The sequence below is a fragment of the Larus michahellis genome, chromosome 3, assembly GCF_964199755.1.
Source record: "Larus michahellis chromosome 3, bLarMic1.1, whole genome shotgun sequence".
NCBI lineage: Eukaryota > Metazoa > Chordata > Aves > Charadriiformes > Laridae > Larus > Larus michahellis.
In genome coordinates this window covers 43,619,023-43,641,002 of record NC_133898.1, presented here as the reverse complement: position 1 = coordinate 43,641,002, position 21,980 = coordinate 43,619,023, and the positions used below count along the sequence as shown (strand labels likewise).

Below are 21,980 nucleotides of genomic sequence, written 5' to 3'. Positions count from 1 at the left end.
TAGTGAGGGACTGGCGGGTGCTGTTGAAACCCAACTGCTTGCTCTCCTGTTTGGATCTCAACAGGTCCCATTTTAGAAACATCCTCAATTTTAGAAACATCCTGCTGAAGAAACAGCACGTTTAGCAGCTATAAAAACGACAGCATCTTTAAAATCCACCTTGTGAGAAACCGGTTTTCTCCTTCATTCCTGCCCAGGATTCTTTAATTCTGGACAATATTTTCGCCAGAAAATTTGGTCTTCGACGCACATTTCCTGCTTTAGCTTGTTTTCTTACTGGAGTTAATGGCTTTGGTCTTGAGACTGGAAAGCAAGAGGGGAAAAATTTCAGCCTGGTGTCATCCAAGTGACAGGGAATTCTCCCCTCTATTTCCCCCCGCTAAAAGTTACCTTCTCTTGAGGCCAGTGCAGGCAAATGGTAAAGCTTGGCTCTCTCTACGGCCAGCTGCCTTTCAATTCGTGGAAGGATCTTGCCATATTGGGCTAATAGAGAATTTCTGGCAACTGCTCTGTCGGTCAAGCGATGATCGCCGTCGTTCTGATGAAGGAAAAGCGGAAAGCAAAAGCTTAACTAATTACAAGAAGTTCCTTGCACAGACCTCTCCCTGCTATTTCGCATTAGTGAGCAGATTTCCTCTACGGGTGTGGGAAAACACCTCCACTGCACAGAACAGCGGCAAGTTCTACCCATCCGCACACACCGATTTCACCTGGTACTTTTAGCAAAGTGGAAGGAAGACTGGAATAGCAACAGAGCCTACAACTTGAAGTTAAAACAATGCTGGCACTCTGCAGAACCTTCTTCTGATACACCTGTTATCACCTGCAATTTTCTGATATCACCTGCAATTTGCAAACGACTTACTACATAGCAGGCTTTCCCTTGTTCTTCCTGAAACGCCAGTGCCCTGAATATACGGGACAACTGGAAATTACCCTGGACAACATGATGTGAAGATTAAAACAAGCAAGAAAAAGCGACCTACGCACACCACCTGGCCGCATGACAGTTTTCAAATGCAGGACCTACGACTTCCAAAACCACCTTAGAAGTTTGAGTCACTGGAAAACTATGATTCCAGAAAACAGCAAACGCGTCACAAATCCAGAACACAAGTTCATGTAACACAAAATGTAATCTGGCTATTTTGAGAAATAGAGGTTAGACAAGAATTTTTGTCATAAAAGCCGTGAAATGAAAGTTGTGAATCGGAGAGCACACTATAACTCGCAGAAATTAAAAAAACAAAGAAAACCCACAGAAATTTAACCTGTGGATTGGCACCTAGCCTGCTCTCAGCTAGAAAAATACAGTTGCGTGCAAGACACAAGCGATGACATACAACCTACTCGTCATCCCACAGGAAGGAGTGACACCAACAACTTCCAGTAATCTAAGCCACGCATAACATACGTATCTCAATAACGGAATGGTACGATTGGCTGATGGGAAAGATACATGTTTATTCCTCAGATGCAAACAAACTGTTCTCAGTGGGGTCAACAGTGGTGTGTAACATTTAATTTATAGCTTCATAGAGTAGCTTTGGAGTAGTGACGTATATTGGTCAACATTTAGCTTCAGCTGTAACCAAAGGTGTAGAAACTTGTTCCGAGTGTTTCAAAGACTGGTATGAAAAAAACAAAGCAGGATTTTTATTGAGTACTATCCAAACCAGTTAGTAACACCCAGCAGAAACTTGCACGCTTGACAGAACAGAACTTTCACGCTTACCATAAGATTTACATTCATGGATTGATTCAGCTCTAGGGCTGCAATGTAGTTGGCACGCTGCAGATGGTAGACTAAAAGGAATTCTTGATTCTGAACACCAGCACTGGTCCTTAAAAACTTCTCCAAACACTCCTATGAGAAAAAAAAAATCATTCCAAAAATCTGTTATGGCTCTGCCTTTTCTCTTTTCAAAGAGACGATGAACATTTTTCCTTGCTCCCACTTACTTGTTCGGTGTCTGTGAAAGGCAGCTTCAGCAAGTCTTCCATCAGGCCCATCTCCCGGCACATTTCGTACATGTGTTTTAAGAGGTCTTCTAAGTTTGCCTGAGCGGCATGTTGGTGCAACAGACCCCAAGCCTCCACCATGCACCTGTAATTAATGTTTCAGACGTAAAGGGATGTTAATAGCATAACCAAAGAGATGCCCCAAGAGTCTTGTACTCAAAGTTTAAAGGAAACTTAGGGGATGATGATTTCTATTCTTTGTTCTCCATTTTCACAAGATTTGCGTGACAAAATGGTGGGGTATATTTCTTTACCTATTGGAGAGCAACACAGTGAGGAGAAGCTGCACTTCCCCGCTGCTTGCCGTGGGTGGCCTCATCAGCTGGATGTATCTGAGGGCTTGCCCATGCTCCCCTTGGCACAGGAGGGACTGAATAATTCTCTTGTGCTGCCATGACGCGGTTTTGATTGTAGCGGGATGAAAGAGCAGGGCCAGTGAATTCTGTACAAGTTAGAGATCGGGTTTTAAAATCATTTTCTAGATTATAGCTTTGTACTGCCATGTATGTCTAACTCAACTCTACCATACTTACTTCGTAATCATTGTGATCTAGAAGCCAAAAACCTTCAACAAGCTTAACAAGTCCCCAAGGCATGCCAAAGGCAGTTGCGAAGGAGTCGATTGAAGTTTCTGTCTCACTCGGAAAGGAACGCTTGATATCCAGCAGCAAGTAAATTGTCTGACATCAGGTATCTCATTAAGGCTAATCAGCTTGTAAGACCAAAAGTTTATCACATTACCTTTAGAAAAACATAATGAAGTAAGAATATAAAAGTGGTAGGAAGCAGAAAATACATTCAAAACATTGGAGCATCCAACGCTCAATTATTACAGCAAATAAATTCCACAGTTGGGTTTTTCCCTCATGTCCAGCGTCTATAAAACAGTGTAAATTGTGGCATCCTTACAGTACAGCTCAGCTCCGAATGATTAAAACTGGATTTAAACCAGTATGCGGGTCACTCATTGGTAGCGTCATTTTCTCTTTCTGACGTCCGGTTTTAGGGACATCATCTAACAAGACAGCTCCGGGCTATAAGCGTTTCTAAGCCCCTTGCTCTCTAGGCTCCCCTCGCGGGTTAGGCAACAAACAGCAAAAGCAAGGCTGTGTATTTCAGCAGCTTAAAAATTAAGTTTCTGCCCCATGACTTTTCTCTTCTCCCTGTTGCTTATTCCGTGTGCCTGCACTTTCAATGGAACCAAAGCAAGCACCGTGAGCTGCGCTGGAAAACCCGTGATTTCAGCAAAAATCCGGTACTGGTAAACCACTCTTAGAAATCCTTTTGCTCTGAAACAGAAATTGTTTTATAACCCATCATGGGTGTTTTAGACAATTTTAAACGGTGTTTAAATTTGGAGAAAAACTAAGGACATTTTATATCTTCAACCCTTATTACTAAAACTGTTTTCTCCCTATCGGAGAAGACTTTTGCAACAAAACGTTTAAGAAAAAAGTCATCAAAAATCCACAGTACAAAGAAATAAAACAGCGCTTCTGTCTACAACTTAACGCTAAACTAAATGTTTTCACTTGCATCGCCTTTGAAGCATAAATGAAAAAATGTCATGAAACAGGTCGGCGACCAACACTGAAGAACATTTATGTGCATCCCCTGGAGGTGTAATAAAAATAACTAGAAAGGATACAATTGCGTGTTTGCAGTTTTCTTCAATGTTTTCTAGCAAATAGAGATCCAGCAGTGCCTGAAATGAAAAATTAACAGTTCTGAAAAAAAGCCTGTCTTCCCTAAATCATTGGCTTTTGGGTGGGGTTTGGCGGGGAGGGCGGCCGTTTGTTGTTGTTCTCAGTGAACAGGACACTCACATGCAAACTGGCAGGCGGGTATTTCCCAGTTCCTCCTGCATCTCTCCGCCACAGCTTCTCCACTTGGTCTCCTAACTGGGAAACCATTCCATCAACCATCAAGCAGTCCGAGTCCCATTTTCCTCTGGAACAAAAGGTAGCAAGGATTTGGACAGAGTTAAACACTAATTCCAGCCTCCCGGTGTAACGGCTTTCCTCCAGTCTTCTGCTGACTGCAGCCCTGCCCTTTAATCTCCCGATGGCACAAAGCAGAAAAAGGACACTAGAGGCTCTGTGCTTCGAAGGAACACACGAGCCTGTATGTAAGTTACTTGAGAAGTAAGCCAAGGAAGATGAACTTTGAAGTCAATACCTCCTACCCTGCAGCTTCCACCTTAACTCACCTTGCAGCCTCTTGGTCACAGTGCCATCGCCGAAGCTTGGTCAGGTCTTTATTCAGTTTTCAGAACAATTTCCAAAGAAAAACCTATTATCAGCTAATCCAAGGCATGCCGCCTATGTGCTAGGCAGCTAGTCCAGGAAAGAGAGCTGACGTTCGCAAGTGACTTCTATCCGACAGCCAGGAGAGTGCGAGGCGTGCCAACTCCATGTAACTCCAACCATCTTACGAAATCACACCACGTACTTGTGAGAAGGGGACTTAGGCCAATACAGTTATGACCCTCTATTACCAGTCAAGGACGGAGATGATTGTTTTTTAAAAAACACGCTTTCTTCTGCTTCCAAAACAATTGTTCTGTGAACACCCTGCTTTGCTGAACTGGAGGTGACTGATCCTGTCCTAATCACATGGCCTTTTTCAGTAGTCAGAAATTATACACATTAGCCAATGAATAAAGTAGACTCCCGAAAAATGATGATACCAACCAGTGGTACTAAGCAGAGGTAGATAGCAACGTTTTAACACAGGAAAGTAACCTCTCTGTTCAACAGAACACGCGTGTCACTGAAGTCAAGAGTATTGCTGGCAGCGGCATTACGCATAGCCCATGCAACTGTTGAGATAAAAGCCATTCCCTTCCACTTCTGAATTTGCCGTGGAAGTGTTCTAGAGTCTTCCCCTAGCTCTTACCTTGATAAACGCTCAAGTTTCTGTCGGTGACCAGTATAGTAGCTCTCAATCAGAGGATAATTGTAGAAAGGTCTTGACAAACGCGTATCGTCATCTACAGGCAACAAAGTAGAAGCAAGTTAAAGCAGTCATATCACACTTGTAAACGAAAATTTTTGCCTAAAGAGACAGAAGATCGTACAAGCTAAGCATCAAGAAGCCTCCAACTCTGAAAGAAGCCAATCCTCTTTCTGCCTTTGCTAAAAGAGCTCTAAGAGACAAGACTCAATTCCTTCTTGCCCCAAGTGCCATTTCAAGGTTACAGTTCACGCAGCATTCACAACATGTAGGGTAAGCTGAAGTTCACTATAAAAAAAACCACCCAGTTCTCAAAGGGAATGGTTTTAAAACCATTGTTTAAAACAATTGTTTGTGAGACAATTAAGGCTGACAATGGAATTTCTAATCCATCCAACTAAAGAAGGATTTCCAAGGTGTACTTTCTCCTCAAGCAACTGATAGAAAGTTCAAAACATGCAGGTAATGCTCTCACTGTAAAAACAAGCATTCCGGTACTTGTTGTTTAATAGTACTTTGTTTAAAATCTCAAGTAGTTCAAGCTGTGGACACAAGCAGCGCCTTGAAGTCAGAGGCCCATTGCTATTCCTAAAATTCACCCAGGAAAGAAACTGCCTGCCTCATTCTACGCTGTGTACTTGACAACCCAGCAAAATCTCAACTTCACCCACAGAACTTCAGCACACCCTGCCACTGAACCAGCACGACTTCTTCCTGACGAAACCGTTACAAAAACATGGCTAAGCACGCGTTCGTGGGAGTCACTCACTGGATGGTCGCCTTGTTACAAACGTATGACAGGTCACGCTTACCTAAACCCTCTGGAAGGAGACCGGATCGACAGAACCAGATGACCACTCGTGCATACAAAGAAATGAGGCCGGTTACCGCTTGCTTATTTGTCACGTCTGCAAAACCTGAAAAAAGGCAGGAGATGATTAGTGTTATGCAATTCCGTTCATTTTCGCAAAACTCCCTTCATCCTACTAAACCAAAAGTATAAAAATAGCACATTAGAAATCTTTGTCTTTGCGTTTTTCACGCTGTATCGCTTTCTTATTTGAAGAAAAACCCCACTATCACCACCAAAACAAAAAGCAACCCCTATAAAGAACTAAACTCACTAAAGGCTAAAATAAAAAAAGAACAAAGCCTGAACTACTAAATGCACGCAGGAATAAGACATCTGTTTCTCACGTAGCAGAGATTCTTCTGATAGCAAAGGGATATTCTTTTCTTTTCTCAATAGGCCAAGAACCATTTCTAAGAGAAAAAGCTGTAGAAACTCAAGTAACTTACTTTGCATGTTACTCGTTTACGCTTCCTTCGTATTGTTTAGCAATTTGCAACACGGTGTCTGCATGCAACTAGAACTTGCTAGCTAAGAACTCAAAGGAATAATTTTCAGCAATACCACATTCGGTTGCTGTAATTTCAGCCCAGTTGCCTACAAAGCTTCTCTCTGAATGTAGCCTCCCCCACCCCCTTGCATGAGCTCCACCATAAACTGTTGCCCTGAACTCCATGCGTGTTTTGTGGTGGTCCCAAGCGCTCAGCTTTAAGCCCCTTCTCCCAGCTAAATGTGACTGTCTTCCAATCCTCAAAAACAACAAAAGCCCATGTTGCCACAATTCCAAATCTTAGTAAAACATACGAAAGATTTTGTAGCACTACTACAAACCTTTTTCAGTAAGCTCTTGTGCTTCTGTGAGAAAACAGTTTAAGACCGTGCTAAGGTTGCTCAAAAGCAACTGGCAGCGCTGGAGAGACCGTAATGTCTGGGGGTCAATGAAGTTGCAAGAGCCATCAAACAGCGGAACACCTTTTCAAGAATAAATATTAAATCGTTAGCCGACAGAGCAATTCCAGAGTTTCAAGGCGCACTTCAAGGACCGCGTGCAATATCCTATAGCGGCGTATTACTGAGGAAGCTCAATCAGAAAGAACGACTTTAGGTTTGCGGAATGACTACACTAGTACTCACAGATTTGGTCAAATTCTTCTTTTGTAGAGATCACTTGGTTCCATGTCCACTCAAGAACAAACCGTAAATTACCAGCAGACCTCGGCTGCTCTTTAAACAAAGAGAACAAAAAAGAAATGAATCAACAGGCTCCAACTCAAAGAGGTACCACGTAAAAAAACAACGTTCGAAGTATTACCTTCAGATATCCAATGTTTAATGCATCCAGTCAGAAGTCCCACAGAACCTGTCTGGACAGCAGCTGACAATACTGCTTCCAGCTGCTCCTCCTAAACGTAACAGACAAACTCAAATGAGAATCTTACCTACTTGCACCATGTGAACCATCAACAGTAAATGTTTCTTTCTAACTGCATACTCATTCAGACATCACAAAGTCAATCAGGACACAGGCCAGGAATGCCACGTCCTTTCTCTTAATTCCAGCCACAGGCTGGACTGCTCACTGCTCTGAGGAACACATTAACACACTTTTCCTCTGACATTTCAACTTACTGCAGCCTAATTCTAATCTTTCTTCGCGTGCCTCTGCATTACAGTCTTCACGTACTGAGTTCCAACTATTTTCAGAAACATCCTCTGCTATCACCTGTTACGCATTCTGTGCATGTAGGTTTGCCATTGGAGTGCACGAAGGGGGCAGAACAAATACATTGTTTGCTTGGAAACACTTGAAGCTACGGCCAAGCAGTTTTCTAGACTGTGAAGACATGAAGCAGGTCTCATACCCAAAAACACTGTTAGAATTTTCAGTCAGCCAGAAAATTAAGTTATAAGTCAGCCAGAAAAGGAAGGTCAAAAAAAGCGTACCCCCTCCACGAGCAGCACTGGCAAATTGGTAACAATGCCCAGTGACTGGAAAAAGGGAAACACTGCACCCATTTTTAAAAATGGTAGAAAGGAGGACCCTGAGAACTACTGATCTGTCAGCCTCACTTCTGTGCCTTGGAAGATCGTGGAACAGATCTTCCTAGAAGCTATGCCAAGGCACACGGAGGACAGGGATGTGATTTGAGACAGCCAGCATGGCTTCACCAGGGGCAAGTCCTGCCTGACCAACCTACTGGCCTTCTATGATGGAGTGACTACACCAGTGGACAAGGGAAGAGCTACGGGTTCATTTACCTGGACTTCTGTAAGGCCTTTGACATGGTCCCCCACAACATCCTTCCCTCTAAATTGGAGAGACAGGGATCTAATGGGTGGACTGTTTGGTGGCTGAGGAATTGGTTGGATGGTGGCATCCAGAGGGTAGTGGTCAATGGCTGCATGTCCAGATGGAGATCAGTAACAAGTGGTGTCCCTCAAGCATCCATATTGGAACCAGTACTGTTTAGGATCTCCATCGGTGACATGGACAGTGGGATCAAGTGCACCCTCAACAAGTTTGCAGATGACAGCAAGCTCAGTGGTGCGGCTGATATGCCTGGAGGATGGAATGCCATCCAGAGGGACCTGGACAAGCTCGAGAAGTGGGCCTGTGTGAAGCTCATGAGGTTCAACAATGCCAAGTGCACCTTGGGCAACCCCCAGTATCAATACAGGCTGGGGGATGAAGGGATTGAGAGCAGCCTCGAGGAGAAGGACTTGGGGGTACCGGTGGATGAAAAGCTGGACGTGAGTCAACTGTGCACGTGCAGCACAGAAGGCCCACCATATCCTGGGCTGCATCCAAAGAAGTGCAGCCAGCAGATCGAGGCAGGTGACTGTGCCCCTTGGAGGGCTGGAGCACCTCTCCTGTGAGGACAGGCTGAGAGAATTGGGGTTGTTCAACCTGGAGAAGAAAAAGCTCCGAGAAGACTTTATTAGGGGTTTCAGTAGTTAGAAGGCGGTTATGAGAAAGATGGGGACAAACTTTTTTGCAGGGCCTGTTGCGATAGGACACAGGGGTAACGGCTTTAAACTAAAAGAGGATAGATTCAGTCTAGATATACAGAAGACATTTTTTACAATGAGGGTGGTGAAACACTGGAAGAGGTTGCCCGGAGAGGTGGTAGATGTGCCATCCCTGGAAACATTCAAGGTCAGGCTGGATGGGGCACTGAGCAACCTGATCTAGGTGAAGACGTCCCTGCTCACCGCAGGAGAGGTTGACTACATGATCTTTTAAGGTCCCTTCCAACCCAAACGATTCTATGAATTTTCTGAAATAACAGAAAAGTGAAACATTTACATTCTAATAGGTTTAAATTTTAGGCTCTTCAAATACTGGATTATAATGTGGTGCTAATCCTTTAGAAGAATAATTCACAGGTATGCACAGACGCGCAATATTAAGTAGTAGCTTGTCTCAGCTGGAGTTCTCATACTTCTTCCAGATGAAAGGATCCCTCAGAAAACTTTATTTTGTTGCGGGGGGTGATGAGGGGAGGGGAGATTTGTTTGTTTGTTTATTTTAAAACAGACTGAAAAGTATCCTTCCCTTCCAGGCAAAACCATGACATTCAAAGCGATTTCTACACATTAGAAGACACATGAGATGTTTCCACCTTTTCTGAATACTGGTTTCAGGCAAGGAAACACACCAAATACTGCTCACAGTGGCAAACAAAACTGCAAAGCAAGCTTCTTGACCCTACTTCTGAAATTTGTCTTCCTAACACTCACAGGAAATCCCTGCTCAAATGCATAACAAGCCTGATGTAGAATCCAGGAGGCAGGAAGATGAGGGCAGCGGGAAGGCTACTCTCCCCTTCCTGCTGATGGCTCCACTGCATGATGACCAGCTGGCTGATCCTTTCGCTTAGACCCTGCCGGGGGGAAGAAGATGGGCTGCTCATCACAAAGGCTCCACCTCTCACGGAACTCTTCAAATGACAGAGAAAGGTTGATGCAAATGGAAAACCTATGGCAGGGGGAGTGAAGTCACTGTGGTGGCATAAAGCACATAGAAGGTAGCAAGTGTCATGAGATAAAGGTGATTAAGGTGTTGCAGCTGCAAGAGGGCAGTCTCAGAGCAGCAAATTGGGCTACTGCAGCACAAGGCAGAGGCTACAGAGGTGAAGATCCGCCCGGAGAGGATGCAGAAAAGCCTACCGATGAAGGGAAAACGAGGGCAAGCCGTGAAGAAATTGCCAGGGAGAGCTGACAGCAGTAATCCTTTACCACAGCCCACTTCCTTGGAAGCAAATGATCACGTACAGTGCAGCAAGCCGACGCCTGCAAGAGCTCGCATCCCAGTGAGACGCCCCCATCGTCGGCTACTGCACTGAACCACTGCTTTGAGAAACTGACAGGGATGGGGGTTACTCTGGGGGACACATGCGTTATGCTGGGCATGACCAGCACTGACTGCACGCTTCCTTGTGCGCATCTGTGTGTGGCACCGAATTAAGAGAGGGGTCTCTAAAGACAGATCTCTTAGGGCTGTTCCCAGTCAAAGTCACCACTTTGGATCTAAGGATACGGTTACTTCTGCTAGCTCAGGTCAACACCTGTATTTCAAATTGGAGTATCGTGTCTTGTAGCCCCTCCAGCCCTGTCAGACCAGATGGATGTATTTCCCTCTTGATTCCCTCATAGGCACTCACCTGACTCAAACTGGATGGCTGGACATCAACTGCTCTTGGAGACAGCAAGCCAGCTACAAGACACCTATTGTAGCTATCCTGAATGGCTTCCCATATTGAAGGACCAGATTTCTTCAAAAAATTCAAGGTCTGAAACATCGATCGAAAACCACAGATTAAGACAGCATTGTTATTCCGTCACTACGCTTCTGGATAACCTCTAAAAGGAAGAATCTAAATGTTCACTGACACCGTCAGACAGCCTGAACCACTAAGATGCTTTAGGTTAGCAATCTGCGTAATTAAGTCTTTTCTACCTTCTCTGTCTATACACAGGCCTTGCTCTTTCCCTCAACACTGACACAAAATACATTCTATATAAGCTCAGCTAACATGCAACTTCACGCTTTGGAAGATCCTTTCCATGCCTATTCGTATGGAAGCCGATTCATGTTGGAAACATTTAGTGAGCTGAAACTTCACTCAAAATTATCTGTCACAATCTGTGCCGTGGCTCAGAAGTTATAATTTGGCCGAGTTTGGGAGAAAACAAAATTTTCACTCCTCAAACAGTTATGTGATTTTTCATTTTCTCCATTCCCTCCTTTTTCCAAGAGAATCAGGGATCGAAACTCTAACTCAAGACTATGCAGGCAGTTCGACTGAGGGGCAATAAAGAAGTAACACCTTTCCCCGCCTTCTACAGTGGTTTTGTTCTTGCTCCTGGAGCAACGTTGCGTTCCTTTCTAGACATTCAATCCCCGATCGTGCTTCAAGAGGAGACAACGGCAGTTGTACAGTCCCAAGAGGGGACCTAAAACATTACCATTTGCATACAACTGGCGACAGGATACAATTGCAACTATGCGTGTGGACGGGCAGGATGAGCATGAAACGGTCCCTAACACGGAAAGCAGTGCAACAGAAAACTTAGAAAAGCTACATCTCCTGCCACTCGCAATAAAGATACAGTAAAAGATCACCTCCTTCTGGAAGCCGGTGCAAGTCATGTGAACGACTCCGGAGGTCAGCAAGCACGTACCATCTGCAGAAACAGGGAACGTTTGACAACCTTCCGTACTCTCACAGTTATGCCATGACCAGTTTACAGTTTTTACACACCGGTATCTAGAAACATATAAGCTTTGAGCTTCAGTTCACGGTCATTTCAGGCTATAACCAGCACCACTTCACCGGCTACATTACAAAAGCACCAAAACTCAGCCGGCTGTCAGATATGTTTCACAATAGTAAATACCTTGTCAGTACAACACGATCAGAGTTGGGTTTGGGGGGGACTGGGTGTTTTTTTGGTTTGGTTTGGGTTTTGAATGACAAACAATGACTGAACAAGAGAACCAATGAATGGCATTTGACCTCATTTTAAGCTTATCACTCTCAAAAGCAGTGAAATACCTACCAAAGTTATAGTTGCCTGGATGAAAAAACCGCTCAGGTGGTGGATAAGAAGGAGGAACTCCCCGACTTAGACTCCGCTCATGGACCAGAATATCCAAAAGGAGCTTCGGAGAAGTCACGCTCACTACGGTATCCAGCGACCACAGTGCAAAATAGGGGCACTCATGAGGGAATTCTTCCGGCCTTAAAGAAAACAAGCGCGTAAGCTAAATGCCGACATTCAAATGAATTATTGGCAGGCATATGGAAAACTACTGAAGAAAAATCTACCTTAGTGAATCTGGCATTTGAGCAGAATACCAGCGATTAATGTCAAATACACCCAGGTAAGTAGATGGTTTTCCCTGACCGTACGTATTCACTTGCCAACTGAAGACTGAGACACTGGTGTCAGGAGACGTGACTGTAAAAGACAAGACATTGTTTCTGACTTGTAGAAAATACGATGGATGCGATAGTTTTAAAACACCACTTTCTATTTTGGCTTCATTCTGTTCTGTCACTCGTGAAACACAACACTTCCTAAGAGTGATTACAGTAATTACGGAATAGCAAACATCTCTGTGATAGGTTTCAGTCACACTGCCCCTTTTTCTTGTCCCCTCGTCCAGATCACTGGTCAAGATACTAAAGAGAAGTGGCCCCAGTGCAGTGCCCTGGGGAACAGCACTTGTGACGGGCTACCATCTGGATGCAGATGCGGACATCGGTTTGAAGAAGGGAAAAAATTCTGGTAACATTCCTAAGCAATGGAGAGTTTGAACTTCTTGTTCAAAGATGGCAGCTGGAGGAGTAAAACGACTGACCATCATCATACAAACGGCCCCACCATACATCGCGATAGCATGTCAGCAAGCATAAAATAAAACCCACTTTTTCCCTTAAAGAAGTCCCACATAACTTAAGCATCCATTTTTTCTTCGAAAATAATCCCAACAGTCTAGTCTATGCAGATAGGCAAGACTTTCAGACTGTGGGGACAGAACAGCATTCGTTGCTTAGGTTCCAAAAGCACTTCTTTTAAAATCACCAAACACGGACATCAGAACAAACCTTCATTTACGCTATCCTCTCCGTCAACGTCGCTGCGGAATTTTTCGACAGTCTGGCAGCTGATTAATTTCGTACTCCTCGTCTGGCCTCTCAAGGGAAAGACTCCACCCGTGAGATCTAAACTGAACTTTTTGCCACGGTATTCCAAACCCTGGGGGCAAAAATCAGAGAAGAGAGCAAAGGTCATTCTAAGAGAAAAACATACATTATGGCTAAATATGAAAGACAGTCTAACAGAATAGGCTTATTATACTGTCTATTTCGCATGAGCCTATTTCTGATGGTAAATAGAAACTACGCCTGACATGCAAGAGAATGCAGTGTCAAATCGTAACGGATAAGTTTGGCTGTAAAGGCTTTGCACTTTTTCAAAATTTAGAATTTCCCTAACATTATTCAGATCTAAACATGTTTTGCAGAATTCCTTGCGACATCCAAGAATGTTCTTTATAAAAATAAATATATCGCTACAAAGAGATATCTAAAATGATGCAACACACATGCATGCAAAGCTCTTTGCTCCATGTCTTGATTGCAGAACTGATGAAGTTAGAGAAGCCCCAGCATTAGAGCAGCTAAAGCTGTCAAGAGGTATTTTCTATGGGCACACCACCAGAGTGACCGTGCACCCCTCTCTAGTTACTGTGAGAACTTCATACTGATTAGCAATCTTCTTTCAAGCCACGTAAGCTATGACAGCTCCTCCTCTCATCTTGTCAGAGACTAACGGGTGAAATATCCCTCAGCTCCTTCACCAAGCACAGCCAACAGCAAAAGGGAAAACCAGAAAGGACACGGGGTGCACGTGGCCAAGGCTTTTAGCATCACGAATTACTACACAGTAAACAAACTAATTTTGAGATACACAGAAACCCCGGCACGATTGTGTTGAACCTCTGATAGTGCCATTTTTTAAGTAAGCGTGAAGTGAAATACCGTCTTTCCAAATACAGCATTCATTCAAACTGTCTACCATACAACACATGAACGGGTGTACTGGGGACAAATAGCAGCTCTATAATTAAAAAAAAAAAAAAAAAAAAAGAGGGAAAAAGAAACCCAACCCACACAACCCATAAACTGATAACGCCACATTCTACCCAAGTTTCCTAAACTTGCAGAGCTCTGAAACGAACTGGCATGAAACCACACATTCCCGTATGATCTCATAGGATACATCTAATTCACCTAATCTGAGAAGAGGCGAGCTTTCTCTTAATGATTCCAGGAAGAGTTACAAATAAATATGAAGGTTGTCTAAAAAGAAAAATTAAATAATTAAAAAAAGTCTTTCATAACTAAAAAGAAAATGCTTCTGAAGCAAAGCAGTGCATTTTAAACTTTCCACGCCGGGCAAAGTCATTCTAAGGAACTCCATTGTATGGGAGATGTTAAGTAATGACTCCATTGACTAGCAAAACACAAAAACAAGTTTTCAAACGAGATGCACTGGTCAAACTCTGATATCAAAGTAGAGAGTGTATACTCTGCCCATCCGCAAGCATTGTGCAGAACGAGGGTAAAGATGCGCTCTACGATCGTGATTTGATGCACCAGATTTAGCAACTGCTGCAACAGTACAAAAAAGGTCTTTGGAAGCATTACTTAAACATACCTTTCTGTTTAATTACTTAAGCAGACTTAAACCAGCCTTGAAGGCAATGGAGACGAGAGTTTGACACGCATATAGAAAAACACAGTACCACATGTTCCATAAGTCCTATTTGTGACTTTTACCATGACACACAGTCAAAGAGGCACTGCTTCATAGCCTCAAACCTAATTCCTGGAACAAAAAGCACTGCTGTATTGAAAAAGTCTTTTGAGCTCCTATGAACTCTATCCAATGAACAAGGATCAACAGTAGATTCCTCCTTCTTTACTCAAACTTGGCCTAGCAAACGGGAGACACTTAAATTTTCTACCCCTGAAGATGGACAAGAAACTTGACTCAGACAGCCATGCAGGCAGACAGTCATGTAGTACTAACCAATCTGTGACTACAAGGAAGTGTTCTGAGACTAAAAGTATCCGCTGTGGAGCACAGGTCCCGCACATCAACAAAGATAAAGAGATAGCATCCAGCACGCCATGAATCACTGGAAGATCCTTCTACTTGGTCACCGTGATAGATAATGCATTTTAAAGAAACACCACCTTTTCCAAACACCTAACCTCTATCTATGCAAAAGCAACAGTGCCAAATGAGGAAGCACCTTTCCTACACATAAGCAAAACACTCAAAATCTAAATTAATCCAAAAAAATCAAAAGGCACAGTCCCTACAAAAACCAGAGTACCACGATACAAGAGTCACCCCTGTTTCGTTCCATAGCTATTGAGAATATGCAAGAGAAAGTACCAAATCAGGAGGAAAGACTTGCTCTGAACTAAGATTACTGTCCCCTCAAAAAGATTTTGGAAGACTTCCAGGCGTACAACTGAATGGAATTACACATCTAACAGATGCGCCTTGTCTCTGTTAGCTATCTGAGATACAAGGATACCTCACATCTGTATTTTAAACGCATCCTCCTTGGAGCCAGATCTAACATTTAGGTACACTCTTCTGACCAAATTACATATTTTCCTGGCTTTAAGAGTAGATTGAATAGGTCACCCAGCCAAAAAGAAGAACGAGTTATCTTTACAGCTACTAAGTGTCAGGATCAACACTGAAGAGACACTGTAGGTGCATTTCATGTGAGAAGTCCGGCTGACAAAGCTCTAAGGGAAACCAAGAATATAAAACTGAAGATCAGCAAAGACTAGAGTATGACTGTATTTTAAGAAAGGGAGAGAGACAGAAGCTTATTCAAGTCCGAAGCTTGGTTAAACCAAGCGATTCAAGGCCCAATCTTCTCTTCCTACATGCCATTCATTTGGTATTTCAGAATAATTTTATTTGCAAAAGCCGCGTCCTCTTCAGGAATTTCATTTATACGGGCTCTTTGCAGATGAATCTAGCTGGAACACACGACACTGCAGTATAAAATGGTACGCCTTCTTTCCAAAAGGTATGGACAAAGGCCGTGCCCAAGAAGACTCAGCAAAACATTATTATTTTTTCAGCCAGCTCTGAAGTTTGATGGTAAATCTCACCCCTATAACTCAACTGATACTCCCTTAGAGAAAATTACTATTGTCTGCTTTTCCCACGCATGCACCTCTTACCTCATACATGACTTGTCCTGAGGCCACGCGTTTTCTGTCACCAAACGCTAACTGCAGCAGGTGTAAACTCACCACATCACCTTCACTGAAAAAGGGATAAATTATGAAATTTGGTTACAAAGCTGCTTTATAGTCCTCATTGTCGTGTTAGTAGACCTAGACGTTTTCTTAATAGCATGCTCCTGCTGAAAAGAACACCACCTCTTCCCAAAACATGATCATCGGCCACATTTAGCCACTGAAACATGAAGGAGGGCGTTTTGACACTAACAGCTTCAGGGGCAAAAGCCAACCGTACAATTGGAAAGCTGTAATATGTTGTATGGACTAAGAATTGTTGGAAATAGTTCTTCACAATGAAGAGTTCTCCATCAAAACTGCTTTGAAGTCAAGTTTTAAAAGACTGCCACTCTACCAACAGCTGAGCTGATGGAATCGCTTGCTGATGCAGAAAGAGAGATCTCTCTGCCCTTCCCTTACCACCAAAGTTCCCCTCCCCCTCTTGCACACTCTGCACCCTTCCAAGTCCGATTTGATTCAGCAGAACAGCGGGAACCCATTGGCTTTTCTGCTGAATCGTTTTCTGCCAGGGGAGCTGCACTGGCTCACCAAGGCTCCACAGACTGCTGACGCTGGCACAAGGCCATCGGCAATACTGTCACCGCCGCCTTTAGGGGCGGCAGGCTGTTGTGTGGGCACGTCTGGTGTTCTAGATCTGCAGCCTCAACTGCTCCTAGTGGTATTTTAATACCACGGTGTGACTATCAAACAAATGATGAAGCGGTCATCGAGGAACACAAGCAAACCATTTGAGAATGCGAGCAGAAGAATATGGCCACTGTTGCTTTGCCTTCTGACAGAAGGCAGGAACTAGTAGGTCCCTCTTCACGTCTGGTAAATCCTGTAAAAATTGCATTCTAAGTTTAACACCTTCCGTACCGGAAAGAATCGCAGACACACAACAAATACACATGTTCAACTGTATGGGAACAAATATCCTTAAAAAAAAAAAAGAATTAATTCAGTGGCTGATAGTTAAAGTTTTTATTCACCTTTCCTGCGTAGACTGAACAGCCCACAAGTAGCAACAATTGCGAGGATCATTCTCCGGCTCTTGAAAAGTGACAGCATAGACAGGAATCCTCCCTCCTTCAAGCTGAGAGTGGTGCCTACAGGTTTAGGGGAAAAAAAAAGCAAAACGAAAAAGAAAACAAAAGGGGAGCCTACTGGCCCAAACACAGGTAGTTTCTCGTTTCTTGGACTACGTCAAGCATTGTTCTTCCTGACTTCTGAACCTTATTTGTACCTCCACACTCTACTCTTGCCACCTAATTATTCCTCCACTGCCTATTTATGCATCCAACAGCTTCTGGGGAGTCAGTGCAGATCTGCTGAAGGGAATCCCGACCAGAAGTTAGCCAAATATTTCAGGTGAGATTGCTCCTTCGGCCAAAGCTGACATGCAGGAAAGAATACATTTTTCAGGCACAGGTCAGCTGTTGAGTTTTCATGTCTCACTAGTTTCACCCTGGACACTTTAGAGAATATCGGCACCAAAATCACATCACTGACATACTTCAGCCTTTCAATGGATGCCCCAGTTGCAGTAACCGGTTCTGAAAACCCCAGGAACCATGCTTCCCACAATTCCTCAATCCACAGGCACAATAAGGAAAACAATCCTAGTCCACTGGGGAGAAGGCGGACCACTTCATCCAGGTATGACTGAAAAGTTACGTCAGAAGAGGATTTCTGAACGTGCCAAGATTATACTCATACTCATTTCAGTCCCTGAAAAAGTTCTCTTTACATCCACATACTTCCTTAAGCAACAAATCGAGAGCCCCACACCTCCAGGCATGGCCAAGTGTAAAGGCCTACTTACTCTCTCTTCAACGTTTTCATATTCCAGAGCGACAGGTAGCCATCCGAGAAACCCACAACGAGCTGGTTGCTTCTGCTTATGTAGCACAGGGCTGATACTGCTGTTCCGGAAGCATTTTGTAGTTGAAAACAGAGACACCTCCCTTCGCTGGTCGCAGTTTCTCTTCTTTGTGCAACTTCAGCAGGATTTTTAGTGACAACTTCTAGATCTACACACACAAAACCAAGCAATAAATGAATACGTTATGCCATTTAGGCTGCATTTTAGGCACTGACGTGACAACCCCTATCATCTAATGCTACCGTGCCAGGCAAAATAGCCATTTATGCAACACTTTTTTTTGCCATTTCCATTATGTATGTCTTCAAAGAACATAAGAACTCTCGGATCAGACAAGTTTTCTCACTCACGTTTGAAAGCTAGGTAAAAGCGTAACCAAATTCTTCCTGGACTCTGAAAAGCAGGAGTTTGGGCCTCGTGATGAAATTTGAAGTGGCACCTCGTGTTTGAAGTGGCACCAGTTGCTGAAGCTGCTGTTGTAATAGCCAAAACGGTGTATGCAATCTGAGTACACCTATTCGAGATTTCATTCATCCAAATGCATGGGTGTTGGTAAGTGGGGTTTATTTTAAAAAACAAGCCCAAAATTTGCCCCAAGTCAATTAACACAAGCAGAAGAGCATTCCCGGGAAACAGGGCTCCTCCAACACAACTTCCTACCAGGCGGCCGCACCGGCTCACGTGGCAAAATTCCTACACCTCTCTGGCAAGAATCATAGTGGCACAGGGATCTTGGTGGGAGGGGGCATTTACAACACTGCGAGGAGCAGTCAGACACTCCCAGGTTTAATCAGGTCAGGACTATACGATGTCAAACTGCCACCTGTAACCAGTCGTCAGAAATGTCTGACACAAGGGTCTTCAAAGTGGGATGCATACTGTTTCGTTAGAAGACAGAAGTTTTCTTGCGTTTAAATTCATGTGGAAAAACTGCAGGCTTACCCAATGCTTCGATATCATTCTGAGTGCAGGAGCAATCATCCAAACTAAGGTCAACCAGAAGTAGATGGCCAGCATCTGTAGCCACTGCTGCCACCCCAAAGAGCCATCGCAGACTCTGATGGAGGTGCTGAGTGCTCACGCTGGGTCCTCCGTGATTCGCTATGGGTTCTATAGCGGTTACCTACAGGAAAACTACAAGTTACTATTTGAACTCTTTGACAAGCTCAATAGAAAAAGTAAATACAGGAGCATCAAAGCATCGTTTGCAATTAGATCAAGAAAAGAGACAAAGACCAAAAAGCCCCGTACAAAAACCTGTTACTGCCTTCCATTTACTAGATTTCCTGCGGGTAAGTGACTTAACTTCAACTTAAATGGGGCATTCTATTAGTACAGCTTAGCAATTTCCATTTCCTACTTCGCAGTAATTAACTGGAGGAAAACACAGAAAATCAGTTATACGCAAGAAACTTTATCGTATTCAAGGGGCTTAAGACAGACAAACACAACTACATCGAGGTCTCCCACCGCTCACAGCCCACCAGCACCGCGATACGGTCTATGCCTTCTTTGACAAACGGGCGTTAGGATAAATCAGGGCTCGAGAGTCAGACGAGGCAGCGGCCAAGTTGCATGGGAGACACACCATTTCCATGGGAGTGAAACGTATTTAGAAAGCGTTGAAGGGAGAGACCAGCTTAGTAAAATTCACACTAGTCCGCATTTAGAAGAAAAGTAACAACCACATAAAGGAAAAGAAGCTTTAAATGCACACCAGCGCTTTCACGAATGTTGAGAAAAATGTTAAAAGCCAGCCTAAAGCAGCAGCTTCTCAGATAAAAAGGTGACTCCACCTAAAGGAGGAAGCGCACACTGCTCTTTCACGTGCCCAGCAGTCTGCACGCAACTGTCTCACAAGGCGAAGACAGACCGTTCAGCACACGTTGCAGCACATCCCAGGACAACACTGACTGCTAGAGCAGAGACACGAGCACACAAAGACTCCTGCGCTAAAGCTGTACGTATTTCTCTCTCTCAGTGACCCCAATACGAATGCTTACTACTAGTCATCACACTGTAGCATTACAAACAAACAAAACTCCACCTGTATTCTAGCAAGTCAAACCAAAGCACCTGATGGAAAGCTGGCTAAGAAGTTAGTTAGTTAGTTGTTGCAGATTCTAAGATGATAGAAATATAGTGAATCTTGATCTTCTATTGACTTCCACCGATTCTTGTTTACATTGAGATAATGAGGCTAGGGGACACACATCATTTGAGTTTCTGGGTTACAGAAGACAGAAAACATCAGCAACATTACACCAGTGTGTCCCATCTACACAAACACACTAGTCAGAGAGCAGAGATTCAAGGACTGCAGGCTGAAAGGTGACCTCCCAACACTCTGTCAGATAACTCACTAGAGGCTCTTTTTTCCTCTCCTAAGTCAACAGAAAAATGTGTTCTCCTCAGCCTGCTTGCTAGGCTGAGATTCAAGGCAATGTGTCGAAGTCATTTACAGCACAACTATGGAATTCTGAGCCATTTTAAAGACGGTATTTCTGATGGAAATCAAGCAATTAGGGCCAAAAAAAGGTGCTTTTCAATGCCTTTTTGTGGAAGGAGAGAATCAGGTAACTCTGTGCTCTACAATAAAACCAGAAAACTTGTTTTACTCTCAGCAAACTCCAACAATAATGGCACATTAAGCCCAAGATTTTACAGCAACGCCGTCTTGACTGGATACTCTCAAGTGACAGGATGTTAACGCACGATAGAAAAAATACCTCCTACAAAGAGACGCTCCAAAGCTTGTCCTAAAACAGGCCTACCCAGCACCTAACAACATCAAAGCTTCGTTTCTCCAATTAAAAAGTACCTACCCTCCCGGGAAGAACAACTGCTTTAACCACTCTTGAGAGTCCAAGGTCGTACAGACAGAGAACACTTCCCTCTGCGTCTTCCAACCCAACCAGCAGTCCAGTTCTCTTCTCCCAGGAAAACTCCTTCACCACACGAACAGTGGGAGGCTGTTCATTGACTCCACTGAAACGGTACGCAGAGAGCCGCTCTCCTGTCACAGAGTTCACCACCTCAAGGTGAGGACCACGTGCCAACCACGCCAGGCCGTTTCTCCCTGTGAGAGAAAAGAAAGAGGACTGAAGCAAATGTCCAACGGAAGACTGAAAACAGCTGAAAAAAAATCACAGTGCCTGCCCCTTTCCTTCAATAAACGTACCTAGCAGAGGAAGACCGACCTACCTCATTCTAGTCAATGATTCAAAATCACCCGTTGAAATCCCCAAGCAATCCCTCCTAAAATTAACCACCTTGTTATTTTGCATTTGTACTTGTCATTCCCGCACCGAAGAATCTGGGTTGTTTGGGATAAAGATGACAAGGTCCTGATCGACAGCCTTTATACCATATTCGCCTTGGTTTTGCTAGAAATGATCTAAACGCATATGGGAATACAAGTCTTAGAGCGTAGAGGAAGAATCGAAGGCATTTTGTTTCACTGAACTACTGCCAGCCCAAAGGAAGTATGAGCTCAATCCCTGCATTTACACTCAGGTAGATAGATTCTACCTGGTCTTAACAGAAGCCTAGACCTCCAGATAGGCACCCAGCTCTACTGTCACATCACCTGGAAAGTCCACTTCAAAGTTTAACTATACTCACGTTTTAATATTAGCATTTGTCATCGCTGAAGCACCCTTTTTGTTCTCTCTCTCTAAACAGGATGCCTCTTAACAGCACCAACCTGACACAGCTGATACGATGACCTGAGGCTTCAGGTAGCCTCCAGGCAAGAACAACTTTATACCGAGACCAAATTTAAAGGAAAATGCTCACCTCCAGAAAACCTCCCGCACAGCACCGAGCCGAGGGTTCCCTCATCTTCCCCAAGTGCCTGAAGAGTCACCTCTGGAAACTGCAGCAGACTGCTCGTTACCTCAGCTGTTAGGTCTTGCAT

General features: G+C 43.9%; 1 protein-coding gene across 1 annotated transcript; it reads right to left on the bottom strand.

The window, feature by feature from the left end:
• Nucleotides 1-148: 148 nt before the first annotated feature.
• LOC141740510 (protein ELYS-like) lies at nucleotides 149-21,980 on the bottom strand. Its single transcript, XM_074579335.1, has 24 exons — nucleotides 21,860-21,980; nucleotides 20,887-21,140; nucleotides 19,004-19,184; nucleotides 18,002-18,209; nucleotides 17,169-17,285; nucleotides 16,117-16,201; nucleotides 12,943-13,093; nucleotides 12,160-12,292; nucleotides 11,891-12,072; nucleotides 11,454-11,515; nucleotides 10,492-10,620; nucleotides 7,140-7,230; nucleotides 6,962-7,051; nucleotides 6,659-6,799; nucleotides 5,790-5,894; nucleotides 4,921-5,014; nucleotides 3,849-3,972; nucleotides 3,671-3,727; nucleotides 2,556-2,702; nucleotides 2,277-2,464; nucleotides 1,963-2,107; nucleotides 1,736-1,867; nucleotides 391-538; nucleotides 149-303 (listed from the first exon to the last, which is right to left on the bottom strand). The coding sequence occupies exons 1-24, from the start codon at nucleotides 21,978-21,980 to the stop codon at nucleotides 149-151; spliced, it is 3,240 nt and encodes a 1,079-aa protein (XP_074435436.1).

Excerpts from the sequence above, each read along its gene's own strand:
- LOC141740510 (XM_074579335.1), bottom strand. The coding sequence starts at position 21,980 with ATGCAAGACCTAACAGCTGAGGTAACGAGCAGTCTGCTGCAGTTTCCA. Across the intron at positions 10,621-11,453 it reads GCACCGGCTTCCAGAAGGAG|ACCTTGAATTTTTTGAAGAA; the intron begins GTGATCTTTTAC and ends TCGATGTTTCAG. Across the intron at positions 2,108-2,276 it reads ACTGTGTTGCTCTCCAATAG|GTGCATGGTGGAGGCTTGGG; the intron begins GTAAAGAAATAT and ends CATTAATTACAG.